The sequence below is a fragment of the Daldinia caldariorum genome (genome assembly GCF_022478825.1).
Source record: "Daldinia caldariorum strain CBS 122874 unplaced genomic scaffold F4812scaffold_1, whole genome shotgun sequence".
NCBI classification, from domain to species: domain Eukaryota; kingdom Fungi; phylum Ascomycota; class Sordariomycetes; order Xylariales; family Hypoxylaceae; genus Daldinia; species Daldinia caldariorum.
The window spans coordinates 2620061-2635534 of record NW_025953037.1 but is presented as its reverse complement, the minus strand read 5'-3'; the positions used below and the strand labels follow the sequence as shown (position 1 = coordinate 2635534).

At 46.7% G+C, this 15474-nt stretch overlaps 4 protein-coding genes across 4 annotated transcripts; 2 read left to right on the top strand and 2 right to left on the bottom strand.

Annotated features, from left to right (window-relative positions):
- Positions 1 to 3397: 3397 nt before the first annotated feature.
- F4812DRAFT_29320 (uncharacterized protein) lies at positions 3398 to 5755 on the bottom strand. The gene is made up of 5 exons (XM_047931162.1): positions 5653 to 5755; positions 5116 to 5514; positions 4585 to 5067; positions 4380 to 4536; positions 3398 to 4327 (listed from the first exon to the last, which is right to left on the bottom strand). The coding sequence occupies exons 1-5, from the start codon at positions 5662 to 5664 to the stop codon at positions 4053 to 4055; spliced, it is 1326 nt and encodes a 441-aa protein (XP_047795173.1). The 5' UTR covers positions 5665 to 5755; the 3' UTR covers positions 3398 to 4052.
- A 663-nt stretch (positions 5756 to 6418) lies between these two features.
- Positions 6419 to 8500, top strand: F4812DRAFT_29354 (uncharacterized protein). Its single transcript, XM_047931163.1, has one exon. The coding sequence runs from the start codon at positions 6768 to 6770 to the stop codon at positions 8175 to 8177; it is 1410 nt and encodes a 469-aa protein (XP_047795172.1). The 5' UTR covers positions 6419 to 6767; the 3' UTR covers positions 8178 to 8500.
- Positions 8501 to 9253: 753 nt separating this feature from the next.
- On the top strand, positions 9254 to 12109 carry F4812DRAFT_410552 (uncharacterized protein). Its single transcript, XM_047932539.1, has 5 exons — positions 9254 to 9789; positions 9882 to 10025; positions 10082 to 10424; positions 10538 to 11525; positions 11632 to 12109. Exons 1-5 carry the CDS (start codon positions 9676 to 9678, stop codon positions 11672 to 11674), a joined length of 1632 nt encoding a protein of 543 aa, XP_047795171.1. The 5' UTR covers positions 9254 to 9675; the 3' UTR covers positions 11675 to 12109.
- A 313-nt stretch (positions 12110 to 12422) lies between these two features.
- On the bottom strand, positions 12423 to 15310 carry F4812DRAFT_410544 (voltage-gated potassium channel). Its single transcript, XM_047932538.1, has 3 exons — positions 14901 to 15310; positions 13788 to 14738; positions 12423 to 13557 (listed from the first exon to the last, which is right to left on the bottom strand). Exons 1-3 carry the CDS (start codon positions 15017 to 15019, stop codon positions 12714 to 12716), a joined length of 1914 nt encoding a protein of 637 aa, XP_047795170.1. The 5' UTR covers positions 15020 to 15310; the 3' UTR covers positions 12423 to 12713.
- Positions 15311 to 15474: the final 164 nt, after the last annotated feature.

Sequence of the window (15474 nt, the reverse complement as noted above, 5' to 3'; positions counted from 1 at the left end):
CCCCTCCTTCGCCTAGAACCCCCCTGCTATTACCTACTTACCTACTCAACGTAGCCTCGGAGGCTTATGCGTAGTATTGTATTCTACCTAGCGTTAAAGAGCCGCTTACGGGTCCCGGTGTTAGTTAGTAGTTGCATATTTCGGATGTCAGACGGTACGGCAACGGCAAGGCGGAAAAAAGGGGTTCGAAAAGGTCACCGATCGCCTCTTATTCCAACCCGTATATAGTTAGCTAGCCCGAGGAGCCCGACCTGGATTTCCTGGTGGTCTGATGCCTGGACCTTTTCTTCGCGGTACGGCCTGTAAGCCCGTTACGGCGCCGGTAAAGGGCCTTATTACACCCGTCCGGCTCCCGGGAGCTAAACGTGTTACTGGCGAGAGCGAGCCCGCGGAGCCTACCGGGTAAGGGGGAAGGAGGCCATGTAACGTCGGTCTGACAAGCGCCAGCAAGGAGCAACTTTCGGTTACCTTCAATAATAGTTCTTACTACGTGGGTAGGTACACCTAATGTAAGGCTCAAAAGAGAGAGATTCCGGTCCAGCGGAACCGGTTACATGATTCCCTATCCAATCTTTCTTCGTTCAAAACATAATAATAATAACAACGCGATGGTCTCATGTGAATATTACGAGATGGGAAAAGCAGGCTGGCGTAAAGATGACGAATTGCCCACAAATACGCATCTATTGGATAGGGATTATTCTCTCCGCAAAGCATTTGCATCTCGAAAGCAAGTTTTACCTTACTCATGTCGTTGGGTTGACCCCATGGGCAATCTTTCTCCTAAGGAATAGGGGCCAAAAATAAAATAAAATAAAGGGAATATTCAATTTATTTTTATTTTCCCGCTACGAAATAATAAAATAATATTCTTCAGCGAATTTATCGAAAAAACACCAAAAACCCAAAAATAGAAAAACTCAAAATCCAAATTCTTTTCGGTCCAAGCGCGAACCACACACACCTACCTACCTTCTACTCAGGTACCTACTATAATATACACCCACTCACCCACCCACCCACACACACACACACACACACACACACAGAGAGAGAGAGAGAGAGACAACAAGTCTGCGCTAACCTCAACGTCAGACTGAGTTTTGAGCCGCATCAGAACAGAGCGCATCTAGCACGAACCAAAACGCCGGGAAAATAAAAAATAAAACAAAATAAAATAACAGAGCTTGTGGGAGAAAGAGCCGTTAAGATTTCAGTTGACTCTTCTGCGTCGAAGAGCTTAACGGGCTTTTACGCGTCAAAGTCAGCTAACTACGCGTAACGTCATTACGCGATCGCACACACACATTCCTTCTACCCCTCTCCCTCCCTCCCTCTTAGAGGCCGGTAAGCTAGCGTGGGCGTGGGGTTTAAACTCATTGTTCTTTATTTTTATTTTTATTTTATTTTATTTTACTTTATGCCCCTTTTCTTGGTGTGGGATGAGTGATGGATGGGACGGAGTTTAGGTATGTCACCAGCGCAAGATCCAGCCTTGTCGAGACTCATAAGCGTATAGGTGTGTATTCGCCATCCCCTCTACTATAGTATCAGGTACCTAACCTAACTTAACCTAGGTATCCTAGCGTATCGGAGGAAAATAAGAAAATAAGAAAAAAAAAAACACATATATAAATAGTAAAAATGAAGTAGAAGCTATCTCTGCTAAAACTTCGGCTGGAGAACTTTCCCGCAAGGCCAGGCCAGGCCAGGCCGTGCTTTCACCATGATACATACCATAGTGTCCGGTTTAATCGGAGGCTAGCCGCTCTTTCGCTCCCGACGGCCAAGAAGCGAGGCAAGCAGCGGCCGTTCCGGGAGACGCCGCCGCCGCCGGGAGGCTTCATTCGTTAGCTAGGTACAGGTACCTAAGGTACGTATCGCGCATGACCATTACTAATTATGTATTGTACCTGAATCGCTCAACCCCGGGCCATTGACGACATTGTTCGCGTTGACTTAGGGCAGGGCAGGGCTGGAGCTATATGGTACGTAGTGTCGCCGGCGCCGCCGGTTTACGGTGCTAAGGTTTCGCTAACGTTAGGTAGGTACCTAGGTAGGTAGTTAGCCCCTATCCGCTCCCCCCGACCGCCTCGTGGTTATATTTGCATTATTTTCCCGGATGGGGACAAGGCGCTTCCGATGCTAGTAGTGGGAGAGGGGCTGTTGCGTCATAGGTAGGGACAATACGGCGTCGCTTGCACGCAGCCGTTAGTTACCTGTTAGCCTCGTGATCTCAAGTCATTTTAGCCTAGGTTAGGTTAGGTAGACAACGCAGGTGGCTGCGACACCTTACTCGATCCACGCGCTCGGGATCTGTGGATTGCCGCGGCGATCTACTATGTAGAGCGGGTGCGATTCGCGTCGCGGTCGATTAAAGTTTAGGGCCCTTTGGCGGGGGGATACGAGATGTCAGGTGCTTCGAGGAGATGGGAAGAAGATGGATGGCAGTGATTAATGAATGATACCGAAATGAGGATATAGGTGCGAGCGAGAGCTACTCATTCGTAAAGTCGCCCTAGTGGATATTCTGTAGTTTATACTTTGGTAGGTTGTCCATGCGCTGCTTGCTCTCTGACATCTGATCGTGGTCGCGTGCGCGTGTTAGATATCAGCAACTAGTTTCTATTAACATTACAGTTCATATCCTAGCCCCTAATAAGACAGAAGTGAGAACGGATAGCTACGGTCTATATATCCGGTTCTGATCGTAATTTGGGGACGCTCATCGATGAGATGCTCTGCATTATTTCAAAACGTGGTAGGCTTAGTCTAAGTTGAAGAAACTCATAGGTACTTCATCTGAATTCAGTACATGGTAGACAATCTTGATCACTTACGAGAGGACTTGGTGCTATCACGTATGCCAATATCTTAGAAGGCTTTCACAATCGTACGCATTGTGAAAGCCGTACGTTCTTAAGAGAAACATGAATTTATGTTTCCTGGATTGTATTAGGTACTCAATCTTTATGAACCGCGAACATGCTAATGATATTATCCGATACAGCCGTAGGTTATCCGAAAGGAAAAAGTAAACCCTCAAGAATAAGAGAATACCTGTCTCGATTACGAAACATATACTTGGTTCTCGAGGGGTTGTCGGGTGTGATTTAGGAGGTATGTAAATGAGCCACAACAAGGGCGGAAGAACCGTGAAGTAGAACACCTCCTTTCACCCCCCCGGTAGATAATATAGGAGACATAAATGACCATATTAGATATATTCTTATGCAGTAATTGCAGATCTTAGTATCGCCGTCTCAAAGAAGTGATAGGGGCAAGATAAACATGACGAAAAGGGGTAAGAGACCGGAGGCAGTACGCCGACTAAACAACACTACCGTCCAGTTGCGATCACTCGTAGAGGAAGATGTTGTCTTAGGTACGTTATGAAGTCAATGTTCTTAGCTAGTAAAATGTACAGTTTATTGGCAGCTTAACATTTTACCTACCTCCTTTCCGTAACCGTGGAATATGTGCGTATAATGTATCTCGCGCCACCCAGACAACGATGCTTTTCGTGATCGAACCAGTTTGCAATCTTGTAATACAAGAAACATGTCTCTACCTTTGGTCAGACATATTGATATATCCTAGAAATGACCGTAAGCATTAACCAAGACGGGCATGCAACGGGTAGGTTTCGTCAAAGAGGGCAAGGCTGGTCAAAGAGACATGTAAATGGGAACAGGAAGGATGTATGCTCAAGATTATTACACTAAGTCTCATTCGCAATCTAAAATATTGAAGATACGAGAGAAAGTTAAGACAGAAGAGAGAGGACGGTTGCTAAAGAATCTCGCTCCAGACAAGTAGAACATCAGCCCCCCTTAACCTACCTAAGATAGGAGGTAGTTACGATTTATTATGGGTTCATTGGTTAAGGATGTGGAAGTATTGGTTCTCTAGGATATACCAGAAATTAAATTCAATGCATGGAGTCAACATTCGACTCAGAAAAGGTATCTCATAATTGATCGGTACATTAAGAAACCCCTATGGAAGCCACCGCGTTAACCTACCTCGAGCAAGAACTAACTGAAAGGTATCTACCATTTAGGCTCATCCCTTTCTACCTTGGGCGTTGCAAGTTCGTTCCTATCGGCAAACGGGTCGTTTTCATCTTCGTCTGCGTAGTCCTCTTCGTCCGAGCCTGGTGGGGAAGGTTGGCGTGGAGCTATCACTGGCTTGGATGCAGCAGACGGCCGTGGCGGCGGCATCGGTCTAGGGGGAGGGCTCGGGTTGATACTGAGCTGGGCCATGTCTGATACAGGGCTGGATGGACTCGTGGGTGACATCGCCTGTTTGTGCTTCTCGGTTGCCACTATCATCGGTTAGTACGAGTATATGTGTTTTTTATGTGAGGAATAACTTACTCCTATATAGATGTGCTTGTTCGGCTAGCTCGTCCTCCGAGTCGCTATCAGCATCGATAGAACGATCCAGTTGCTCATAAGTCATGAGTGCAACTACAAGCTCATCATTGGCGTGGAGAAGACCTCCCAGCCATTGTTCGTCTTCGACATGATGAATCTATCAAAGTAAGCAAGAGCCCGTATATGACACTGGGATACGACATACGTAGCGTAGTATTTTCCGTCGTAGCTTTTTGCAAGACTCAAACCGCTCTACAGCTGTGGAGTTTTCCGAGATCCGTTCGCGTTCTCGATTTATGCTTTGAAGAGCATTGGTTAGATTAGTAGCCGCAATGGAGGACTCGGCGATTGCAACTTTCATGGCGTCCTTTTCTGCTTCGAGGTTGAAAGGCTTGTGCTTTCTCTTGCCCTTTTCCTTTTCCTTCTTCTTCTTATCCTTAGGAGAACTAGAGAAGAATGAACCAGAGCCAGAGCCGGAAGTCGATTTGACGTGGCTGAATGACTGCACAGTTTGGGTGGGCTGAGGATAGGTAACAGGCTGTCGCGAGGACGAAGCCTGAGTGGGGGAAGTTGGAGAGGCAGGAGTTTGTTCGGATTCGTCCTCAGAATCGCGAAAGGGGTCTTGCTCTGTTTCACGCAAGACCTTGGATTTCTCCTGGGTGACGACTTGTTTACGCCGCGGGAGTTCCTATCATGGTTACCTCTCAGAGTCCCTAGTCCAATTGACGATGCTTACCTTATATAACATGGCAATTCTTTCGAGGCCTGGGGTATTCTTATACTCTGCAGCCCAGCCCCTGAATAGCTCAGAACACTTTTTCTTGACATCAGGATCAGACAGATCTGAAGTACCGCAAACTCGCAAGCGCTCAAGCAAGGGTTCGTCTATAAAGGTCCTCTGAAAACGTGGGCCAGCATTCTGGATCAAGCCATCGAGAAGCACAAGGGCTCTTAGCTGTCTGTGGACACTACCATACTTCAGCTTTTTCCTGAGGGCGCGAGCGGCTTCTGCGGGGCCAGATGCTTGAAGTTTAATAACCTCGACCAGGTCGGGGATCCCACTAAGATCGTCTTCTTCATACTGCTCGCTAGTAAGGCGCTCAACAGTTACAGTGACAGCTGAGTATGGTTTCTTCTATTGAGTACGTTAAAACTGTTTTGATATATAGTAAGAAGATTTTACTTGATTTGCGACATGGGGAAGAGGGCTGGTGCTTAAATGTGTAAACCAAAATAATATATATAAAAGTATTCAAACGGGTATGCAACTTACCTGAGAAAACATGGTTGCAAGCAGCCGAGGCTAGAAAAGAGAGAAAGAAGCTCGGTATCAAAACTAATAAAAAGTGTATTTGGTATAATATTTCTGGATATAGGTAATTTTTTGAGGGGGTTCTCATAAGAATCGCAAGATATTAAAATATCCCCTTCTCGAGCTTCGATGGTAAGTAACAAATATCACAGCCCCCTAAGGTAAGCGATGAGTGTGTACAGTGAGGAGGCGCACGTAGTGAATGTTGCGCACCGAGGCCGCACAAAGGTGACAAATAATCTTATTCGCCTGTGTGATTCCTATACGTATATGCGTTCTGCGGTACTTAGGGTGACTCGATTTTCTTTTCTTCTTTTTTTCCTTTTCTTTTTTCCTTTTCCTTTTTTTTAAAAAGAGGCACTGATGCAATATCGGCATGCAACAGTATGCAACGGCTTTTAGCACGCAGCGTCAAGGACCAGGTGCCTTTATTTGACTTTGTCCCTTGTTCGTCTGTACGATTGAACTCTAATCGGCAGGTATACGAAGGGAGGGCTCCGACGATTCCAAGATTGGGGGTGAATTCAAGGTGGGAAATCAATTTGGAGCGGGGTGCGATAATTAGTTTAATCAATATGTTACAGTGATGCAGCAATGGAAGTGTGTCACTTCTTTTAAATGAATCCTACTTCGAGCTCCATTGATCTTCAATTTGCTATTAAATTAACCAAGACTTTCCTTTTAACGAGAAACTAGAGATCTTTAGTTGTTTAGCGTTACTATTGTGTTGTATTGTACCTGCCTTTCCATCCTGTACTACCTAACATTTATCCTATAAGGTTGTCTTGTGAGCCCTTTCCTTATTTGAGTTGACGAGGAGCATTTAATTGGATTTAACCAACTGTTGTTAGGTAATGTTAAGTTATGTCTATACGTACCTACCTTACCTACCTGGTATACAAGGTAGGAACTACTCATAATTGACTCATAGGTACCTAAGGTAGTCAGCCCTTCATTAATAAACCTAACTCAATTAACAGGTCAGGTACTAGGTAGACAAGTCTCTTTACACCTTCAACACTACAATCTCTTAACTTGATTGAATCTCACCATGATATATGTAAAACCTTCTCATAATGAGTTACTCTAACCAATTGAACGATCAGAAGCATTTTCGTGTTGCTGCCGCCGTTGACGAAGTCATACATAATAATAATGCTCTTTCGGGAGAAGTAATTGACAGCGCTCAGAGTCGGAAGTTGAAACGTAACCGAGAGGTGTATGAAGAGAATGACAACTCATCTCTACCCACTGCACCATCTTCTAGCCCCTTTCAAACCCTTAGAGTCACAAAATCTAGCATCGCAAATAGCAGCAATCCCTTGTCCAAGTTGCAGAATATACAGGCCCAACACAATAGAGAGCATCCGTATACACCTAATTCTATCGACGCATCCCTGAACCTGAGCCATGGCAATCCAGCTAGCACAGCAGTTGTCCGGCGAACCACCAGCCTAGCACATCTCACTACATTCACCGCATTAAGTAGTAGTGCGCACCCCCGCAGCGGCGCTGGCAACGACCACAAAATTCTAGGCAAACCCACAGTATATAACCTAAATGCTGACGCCAGCGAGGATTTCCAAGACGAATATCCCCTCGATAGTGACTTGATGGAGGAAGACATGGCCTGTCTTCTCGAAACCTCCCTGTATAGCGCCCAAGAGGCGCACATGCCTCCTTCGAGCGTCACTCAGGCATGGGACCATGACTCGAGGTCGGCAGCTGAATACGACCCGACTCTACAACACTCATCTCCAAAAGAACTAGGTGTGCCTCAAATGGTAGATGCCGCTGAAACCCCTGATAGCAACCAAGATGACCTCCTCGATGAAGATGTCGATTGGAATGTTGTATATACTATGACAAGCACAATCTCGAAAGCCGCATCGGGTGCTTACCGCCTCCAGAACGCAACTCATCCTTGGCTACAAGATCGAACAACCCAAGAGGGAGAAATCGATAAGTGCGATGCTAATATCGCAGACACGATGCCCCTAAAGCCATTTGCGCGACCGCCGTTCCCTGAAAAGGTCCGTGATCGTTCCGCCGTCTCGGAATTGTCGCCGCGTATGGTGTTGCGGACCTGCTTTCGCATAGGAGAGTTAGTCAACCAGGCGATATATTGTCTAAACCACCGACAGGATGTAATCTTTGAGCTATTCGCAAGGGTAACGTATTCAAGCCGGGAGAGTCTTCAGAGAAATCAGCATTTCCAGTTTGTTGACCTATTTAAAGATCAGCTCCCGTACCCCGTGGGGGTCCTCTCAAACTGGCGAGTAGACACGCAGCTGGATCGTCAAAGTGCGGCGTTCCTAGGTACCAGCGCAGGACCCAGATTATGCCGCTGTATGTGCAAACCTAGGAGAGATCCAAAGACTGCAATAGGCCTGACTCTTGTCATTACTGCCATCAAAAAGATTGACTGGGTGGATATCAGATTGGCAAAAAGGACCGTCTGCGGGAGATCGGACGATGCAGCCTGAGATGTCGTCACACAAGAAAACTACGAGAATAAATAGTGGCCTGACATAGGTGGGTAAAAGAGGTGCCAATACCTGGGCTAAGTATCTGTCGACTGGAAGCTTGCTATGGATGATACAGGTGGAGAAGAGCTTTGAGCTTTGGGGGGAATTTTCGTAAAGAAGGCCAATCGTCTAACGGATTTAATGATGGCTTTTAGTCGTATGTATACACAGCAGAGGGGTGCATGATCGCTAACAGTCAAATTAAATAGAAGGTGAGATTGCTAGGTTACGTCCTGTAGGGCCAATGAATCGATATGCTTAACACGATGCTACCGTGCGCTGGAAGGACTACTATGTAGAAACCTAGTGCTTCACATGTTGGTTGAGATAAGTACCACCTAAATTTTGAACCAAGATCAAGCTTCGAGAACGAGAACGTGCGCCAGCAGAAGACAACTCGGCACGGAGAGCAAATCCCTCAGACAAAATCTTAGGCATCGACGTGTCTCACCTAGAGGTGAAGGGTGAAACAAAACTTAGCGCCCGGTCTTCAGATTAAGACGGAGATGAAAAAAAAGGGTTTGGCACGGTATATTATAGCATAGGTAATTGCTTCGAAGCCTTGTACAGTCGATTTCGAATTTCGAAAGGAACGGGGTAAGCTTTACCTAATAGAAACTGTGTACTCAGTAGGGAAAGGGAGAGGGAGATAAAACCGTTGCTTACTTTGCCTTACATGTAGGTATCTTGAGTGTATTTTATTGGCTTCGTTGGGATGGATCAATGTGTTGAATATGCGATGCTGCGTCACAATTTTTTGTACCGAAGTGATAGAAGAAAATAAAACCAAAGCCTGCCCAGTTACTTATAAGTTACATGTATGTACAATAGGTACAATAGTAAAGGTCCAGCCTTAGGTAAGGTGGTTAAGTGGCTCCTAAGTACCCCCATTTTTCTCCGTGTTCCGTTTCCCCCCTTACATTACATGTAGGTAGGTACGCTGATACGTCGTACATATCACGTGCCTTGTCCCCATCTCCACAAGTTCTTAGCTAGCTGGTACCTACCTTAAAATCATGAGCTCCATTTGGGCTCGGAACCCTTCAACTTTTTTCGAGTAGCCAAAAAATCACGAGACGCGTTTGTCGTATACTCAATCACCTCGCGATCCGGAGTTCTATTTGTTTTTTCGCAAAAGACTATATTGGGATAAAAGAGGCAATTCCATTCTTATCCTAGTCCTCGTCTCTAAGAATCCACTATCGCAAATATCTGTCCAATCCTAACCTCCTGAGGGGCGAGGGGCTCTCTCACCTTCCATCATCATCGTCATTCAGCCTGGCTTATTGCATACTTTTAGGCGGCAAACATCACAATATCATCTCGGAATCGTCTGGATTACTTACACCGTCGCGCTAGCTGACCGGGACATTTGACTTAATATCCATCTCAAAATTGGAGATAGATTTATTTTCTAATATAATAGTACCGGTTGGCCACCGCATAGAACGCACCTATGGGGTCTGCATTGATGTTAAACGGGCAAGACCCGACTGCTCTTAAAGCAGAAACGGAAAATCGACTGAATACTTATTTCCAAGTTGATAGCGAAAGGCAGGCTTTCATTCATGTACGTCAGCGCGCCGGCATGCCTGTCTCTACTCTACCCCTGAACACTAGGTGATTTCTTATTTTCCCGTTTCGCTAACGCATACCTCGTAGAATATGCTCAACAAAATTGAGGCAGATGCTAAGAAGATTAATGAACTTGAACTCGATCTAGATGACCAAAGGAAGTCCCGAGCTGATTATCAGTTCAAGGCCCGTAATCTTGAGAGCGAGGTGCAGAGGATAGCACTACAACTTGTCTGTTGCGCTATCCGCTATATTTCCAAGTGATCTGTTTGCTAACACTTTAGTAGAATAAAGATTCATTTGTTGTTGTGCTAATTGACGGCGACGGGGCTAAATTTCAGGACCAATTCTTGCGTGACCCTGAGTCCGGTGCGGAGAGGGCTGCCTTACAGCTCAAGCATGCTGTTCGAGAGTACCTTAGAGATTCAGGAGTCTCGCAAGATGATATTCCTATCCTGGTCAGGGTCTATGCTAATCTGAATGACTTATCTAAGTCGTTGCGCCTCTCGAGAATTATTGAATATGATGATGATATGCGTTTGTTTGCCGAACGCTTCACCAACAGTCGCGCTGACTTTGACTTCGTTAACGTCGGCAAAGGCAAAGAAAACGCCGACTCCAAGATAAGACGTACGTTTTGATGCATGTTTTGATACATGCTTCACTCCCATCCCAATCATCCATCCATACAGATACAGCCCCATGCTACTTCAAGTCTACCATGTGCTCACTTTTTTTTTTAGGTATGCTTAATCACTACTACAGAAATCTGCAGTGCAAGAAGATATTCCTTGCTGGATGCTGTCACGATAATGGTTATCTACACGATCTCCGGGACTATACAGGAGCTAAGGAGGAAAGATTGGTGCTTGTGGAGACTACGCCTGCAGAGCCAGCTTTTAGGACCCTTGGCTTTCCTATCATACGGTTTGACGATGTTTTCCGGTCAGAGCCGTTAGGAAATGAGACCAAACATAGTTTTTCGACCATGGCTCCTCCTCCAGGGTTTCGTTCTCCTATTCAGCCTTCTGCTTTACCTGGCCCAATTGCCCGACCTACGCAGGCTGTACAGAGATCGACCACGACGACCGTATCGCCTTCGGCGCAAGAACAAAGGCAATCATCTACCCCTGTCCCTAATACTACTACACCCATTTCTGTTAGCACACCGTCGTCAGTACAGCGCAATTCGTCCCCCGAGCAGCAGCCAGGTGCTCCACCACGCGCTTCAAGTGTTATCAGCTCCGGAAATGGTGGTACTTCGATTAGTTATGCCACTGCTGGCGGAGTCAACGACCATCAGAATGTGACTGTTAAAGCGCCCAAGCCTAAGAAACAACCAAAAGTTATATATTATAACGCAGATAATTGGCGTATCGACCCGCCAACTCAGCATCCGCCCAGGACCCCTGCGCAATCGACTTATCAAGCTAAGTTTCAATCTATCAAACCTTCTGTTTTCTGCAACGACCATTATCTTAAGGGTCATTGCAAATGGGGTATCAGCTGCGATAAGACGCACGATGCTGAATTAACCGGCCCAGAGCTTGCCATTCACCGTTACAAAGCTCGAACCAGCCTCTGTCCTGCTGGCCCTTACTGTGTCGACTATGACTGCTATCTTTCCCACCATTGCCCCCGTACCCCGTGCACGAGGAGCGATATGTGTCCCTTCTACAATACCGAGAAGTGGGGAGATATGCATCTAACTAAAGACCAGCTTCAGCCTACGTAAGTCATCCATCCGTCAACGTCTGAGATCCTACATGTTCTGGCCAGGCTTGGCTAGGCCTTTCCTTGCTTCCAACATTGTGCTGACATAATATTCTTCGTGTAGGACTAAGTGGACAGAAGGCAATGAGCTTCCCGAGCATATCTAAACCAACCTATGCGTGTAGCCGAAAACAAAAAGGGATAGGGTGGGAATGAGCCCTCACGCACATGCCGAGGTGGTTTTTTTTTTCTGTTAGACGTTAAATTTTAACAAAGCAGACAGGAGAGGTGGCATCTGTTCTAGTGAGGGACAGGGAGATAAGATGATGTTTAGGGTGATTTTAAGGATTCTCATTTTTTTTATTAAAAAAAAAAGGACATGATGCACTCCCTCCTTTACCCCTTAGCCGACGGCAATAATAATAATTCGGATAACAGGGGCGGATATCACTTGGAGATCGAAGGATAGCTTCGGCTACGACTAGGGTTAAGGCTTTGGCGGCAACGTCATTGCCACCCACCTACCTTTCTAACAAGTATTCGTTCGCAGCGTTACATTTATTACACGTTAGCAATAATTGAACACACTCATTTGATTTTTATATGTTACTGTTTATTTCGTATGCTGATCGTTCTTCTCCATTAGATGGGCTAGTGATAACCCGAAGTCTTTTTCTTCTTCTCGTTCTCCCGCTCTTCCTTTTTCACTCTCCTCAACCCGTCCCGATCCGAACCCTCTTCCCTAACGACGGCCTGCAGCTCTTCCCTCAGCTTCCACTCTAATTTATCTAGAATCCACTCTGCTTCTTCCCTGGTACCCATGAGTGGGCTTTGGTGTCCGATCCAGCTCCACTTGGGTATTTGCAAGGCAGCCGTACTTGATTCCTTACCATCGCCATCGCCCCCGCCCCCGCCCCCGCCGCCACCGCTACCGTTATCGTTACTACTTCCCCCGCCCTCCCTTGACGGATCGTTATCTCCCGCGTTCACAGATGTCGCGGGGGCCCCGCACAACCGGTTCGCGGCTCTCTCGCGACGCGGTTCTTCCGGTGGATGGTGCTCCGGTGGGAGGTGGTTCTTGGCGCTGCTCTCGTCTTCGCCGATGAGTCGGAGGTACCAGACCCTTTAGATTTGAATTAGTACCAGACGAAATTAGAACCACCACAGCTTTCACAACCACCAGCACCAAAAAAGAAAAAAAAAACCTTACCACTCCTTATACGTGTACTTGCGCTGCGGTTCGTGCCGCAGGTGCTGAGTCACGCGGATGATCTCGTCGATCAGGATGAGGTGATACTCGGCGCGGGACTTGGGGAGTTCGGTGGGAAAGCCTTCGCGGGTCACGGAGGGGGAGCGTCCGGGGGATGAATTCATCTTCGCCTTCGATTCTCGGGCGGGCGGAGACTTGGATGAGGGGTCTTCTCCGTTGGTTGTTGAAATGGATTTTGTCGGCGGTGATGGCGACGATGTTAATGTTCGTGCCTCCCCGTTCTCGGCGTCCTTTTCGGCTCGAAGATTACTTTCTGCGTCGTTGACGTCGGTCGAACTAGACGCCTTTGTGCCCTTCTCCTCATCGTCGCTCTTGTCGTTTGTATGATGCTCACTGGCCGCGCCTAGAAAGCCCGGGGGAGATTCTTCAGCATCTTCGTCCGGGAACAACACGCCGCAGGACAGCTTCGATAATAGCTGCTTTATCCCCGTCCTAAAGCCGGAGTCTCCGGGCAAGATTGTGATACTTCCGACGAGAAGCGTGCCGTCTTCAATGCCCTTCACAATTGTGTCCCCCGCGTCTGATATGAGAAAAGTCGTGGTGGGCAAGGCGAGCAGGGACCAAAATACAAAGAAGGCCTTGGCCGGGTTCGATACCGGGGTGAGATCACCGTACCCGATGGTTGTCAGAGCCGTGAATGAGAAATAGAACCCGTCAAAGTACGACCACCCTTGGTAGGGATATTCGCAGCTTTGGAAAATCTTGGCACCCACGAGCCAGAGCAAGAGCCAAGTTGTGGTAGATAGGGCCATCGCAGTCCACCTTTCTCTTTGCGACGCTCTGTATCATGTTAGTACTCCATGGTCGTGTATTGGGATTGTATTGGGATCAGCTTTGGTAATAAATTCATATGTCAAATGAAATGATAGCGGTCCTTATTTGTAGCAGAGATCCTGCGAGAGGAGAGTTTGACCACTTACTACCCCTAATTAGTACACGGGCATGGAATTAGGTAGTCATATATAGAGAGAGAATATTCTCTCGTCCTCCAGGTAGACTGCGTGCATACCTTTCGTTGAACCTTACGCATTAGCTGAAATTCCTTTCGACGACGGTCGAATTCTGTCCAGCGAGGGTTTCGAGGGTTTGAAGGAGAAGCATCGGAAGCTTCGTCGTTGACCGGCTTGAGGATATGGCTGTGTCCTTTGCGCGAGATGCGTCGTACTAATGAACGGCGTTGCTTCTCCAGTATACGCGCGTCGAGCCTATGTTTGCCGCGTTCAAGAATCATACTCCGTATCGATCCGATCACAAGACCGACAGTGATAAGGCCGATGAGTGCGTATGGAACGACAAGACCGCGAGCAAGACTGGTCTGGGGGGATATATCACCAAAGCCTACGGCGAAGAGAGTCATATCTGCCCAATATACGGCATTAAGGTAATCCCAACCCTCGATCTTGGAGAAGACGAAAGCGCCTAGAAGAAGGTATATTAGGAAGACAATAGTCTGAAGCATTAACGTCCTCTGACTGATCGTCAGCGCGAAATCTTTGCCGTAGTGGCCGGTCTCAGCACCCCAGACGGTGACGACCATAAGAGACGCGACAATGAAGTAGAGGACGGCTGCGAATAAGCCGTAATAGAAAGCTTGAGACCAAACATATTCAATCTTGGGCTGCAAGACCAAGGGCCCAGACGCCGTAGCGCATAGAGAAACGAGACAGATTGCCGAGATATACCAACCTGCTATCGTGATAGGCTGGGCGATGGAGAACCGCACCCTTTTCGTCATGTTCAGGAGGAGAAACATGTTTGCGACTATGGCGACGACTAGCTGGACAGCGTTCACCGCTGTTAGCCACGGAGGGTCCTTGACATAGACGGCCTCGGTAACGTCGGACCCTGGAGGAATATGCTGCCTCCAATACTTGACAAGCGAGCAGATACTGAATGCCGAAGCTACGGGACCCAAAGTCCCCGCTATCATGGGAAACGCGGCTGACGCAAGCCACCAACGGCTATGAGAGTTTGATTAGTTTTGATCTCGGTTAGCTTGAGTCCTTTATATATATATGCGTGTGAGTTTTTTGTTTTTGTTTTTTTTTTTAAAAAAGGGGGGGAGAGGAGGTAGAAGAGAGAAGGTAGAAAGGAGAGAAGTATGTATAAAAGACCTCTCTCACCTGGGATGGAGATGAAGCCGATCATTCATGATACGTCTATTCCTGACCTTCTTGTGACCCAAGCTATCGACGGCTTGCGAATGCTCGGCGATAATATTATTCAAGTTTGCATCGTCCATTTTGAGAAAGTCGATAGTAAACACTCATATTCGAATTATTTTGTGTTGGTGTTCGTGGAGCAAGGTTGTCTAGCCTGGGAGAGATGACAAGTGTAACATCTTTTTGTTACTTATTTAGATGTATCGTAGATTTAGATAACGATTGTTAGATGTGTTGGTGATGATAATTTATTAATTTATTTATTTACTAGATAGGTAGCTACCTTAGGTACCTACCTAGGTAGGTAGATAGATATATATAGGTGGTATATAAGTTGACAAAGGAGGGTCAGGCGCATGTCTTGATATGGATGTTTTAATGTGGTAGGCATGACGTCGCTTGTGTGTGGCATTAGGGATTGTGAGATTGTGAAGCTAAAGCTTTTAGTTTGGTGGAAATAGAAGGTTTAGAAGGTTCTAGCCGCTAAACCGAGTAAGGAAGAACGACCTGTTAATTAAGGATATAATGATATAAT

What these genes read in the sequence shown, in the direction of transcription:
- F4812DRAFT_29320 (XM_047931162.1), bottom strand. An exon ending in GACGGAAAATACTACGCTAC is followed by an intron (nt 4,537 to 4,584) that starts GTATGTCGTATC and finishes TTACTTTGATAG; the next exon opens with ATTCATCATGTCGAAGACGA. An exon ending in ACAAGCACATCTATATAGGA is followed by an intron (nt 4,328 to 4,379) that starts GTAAGTTATTCC and finishes AACCGATGATAG; the next exon opens with TGGCAACCGAGAAGCACAAA.
- F4812DRAFT_29354 (XM_047931163.1), top strand. Translation starts at nt 6,768, where the DNA reads ATGAGTTACTCTAACCAATTGAACGATCAGAAGCATTTTCGTGTTGCT.
- F4812DRAFT_410552 (XM_047932539.1), top strand. Translation starts at nt 9,676, where the DNA reads ATGGGGTCTGCATTGATGTTAAACGGGCAAGACCCGACTGCTCTTAAA. An exon ending in AAAGGCAGGCTTTCATTCAT is followed by an intron (nt 9,790 to 9,881) that starts GTACGTCAGCGC and finishes CATACCTCGTAG; the next exon opens with AATATGCTCAACAAAATTGA. An exon ending in CGCCGACTCCAAGATAAGAC is followed by an intron (nt 10,425 to 10,537) that starts GTACGTTTTGAT and finishes TTTTTTTTTTAG; the next exon opens with GTATGCTTAATCACTACTAC.
- F4812DRAFT_410544 (XM_047932538.1), bottom strand. Translation starts at nt 15,019, where the DNA reads ATGGACGATGCAAACTTGAATAATATTATCGCCGAGCATTCGCAAGCC. An exon ending in CGGCTTCATCTCCATCCCAG is followed by an intron (nt 14,739 to 14,900) that starts GTGAGAGAGGTC and finishes AAACTCTCATAG; the next exon opens with CCGTTGGTGGCTTGCGTCAG. An exon ending in ATGCGTAAGGTTCAACGAAA is followed by an intron (nt 13,558 to 13,787) that starts GGTATGCACGCA and finishes AACATGATACAG; the next exon opens with AGCGTCGCAAAGAGAAAGGT.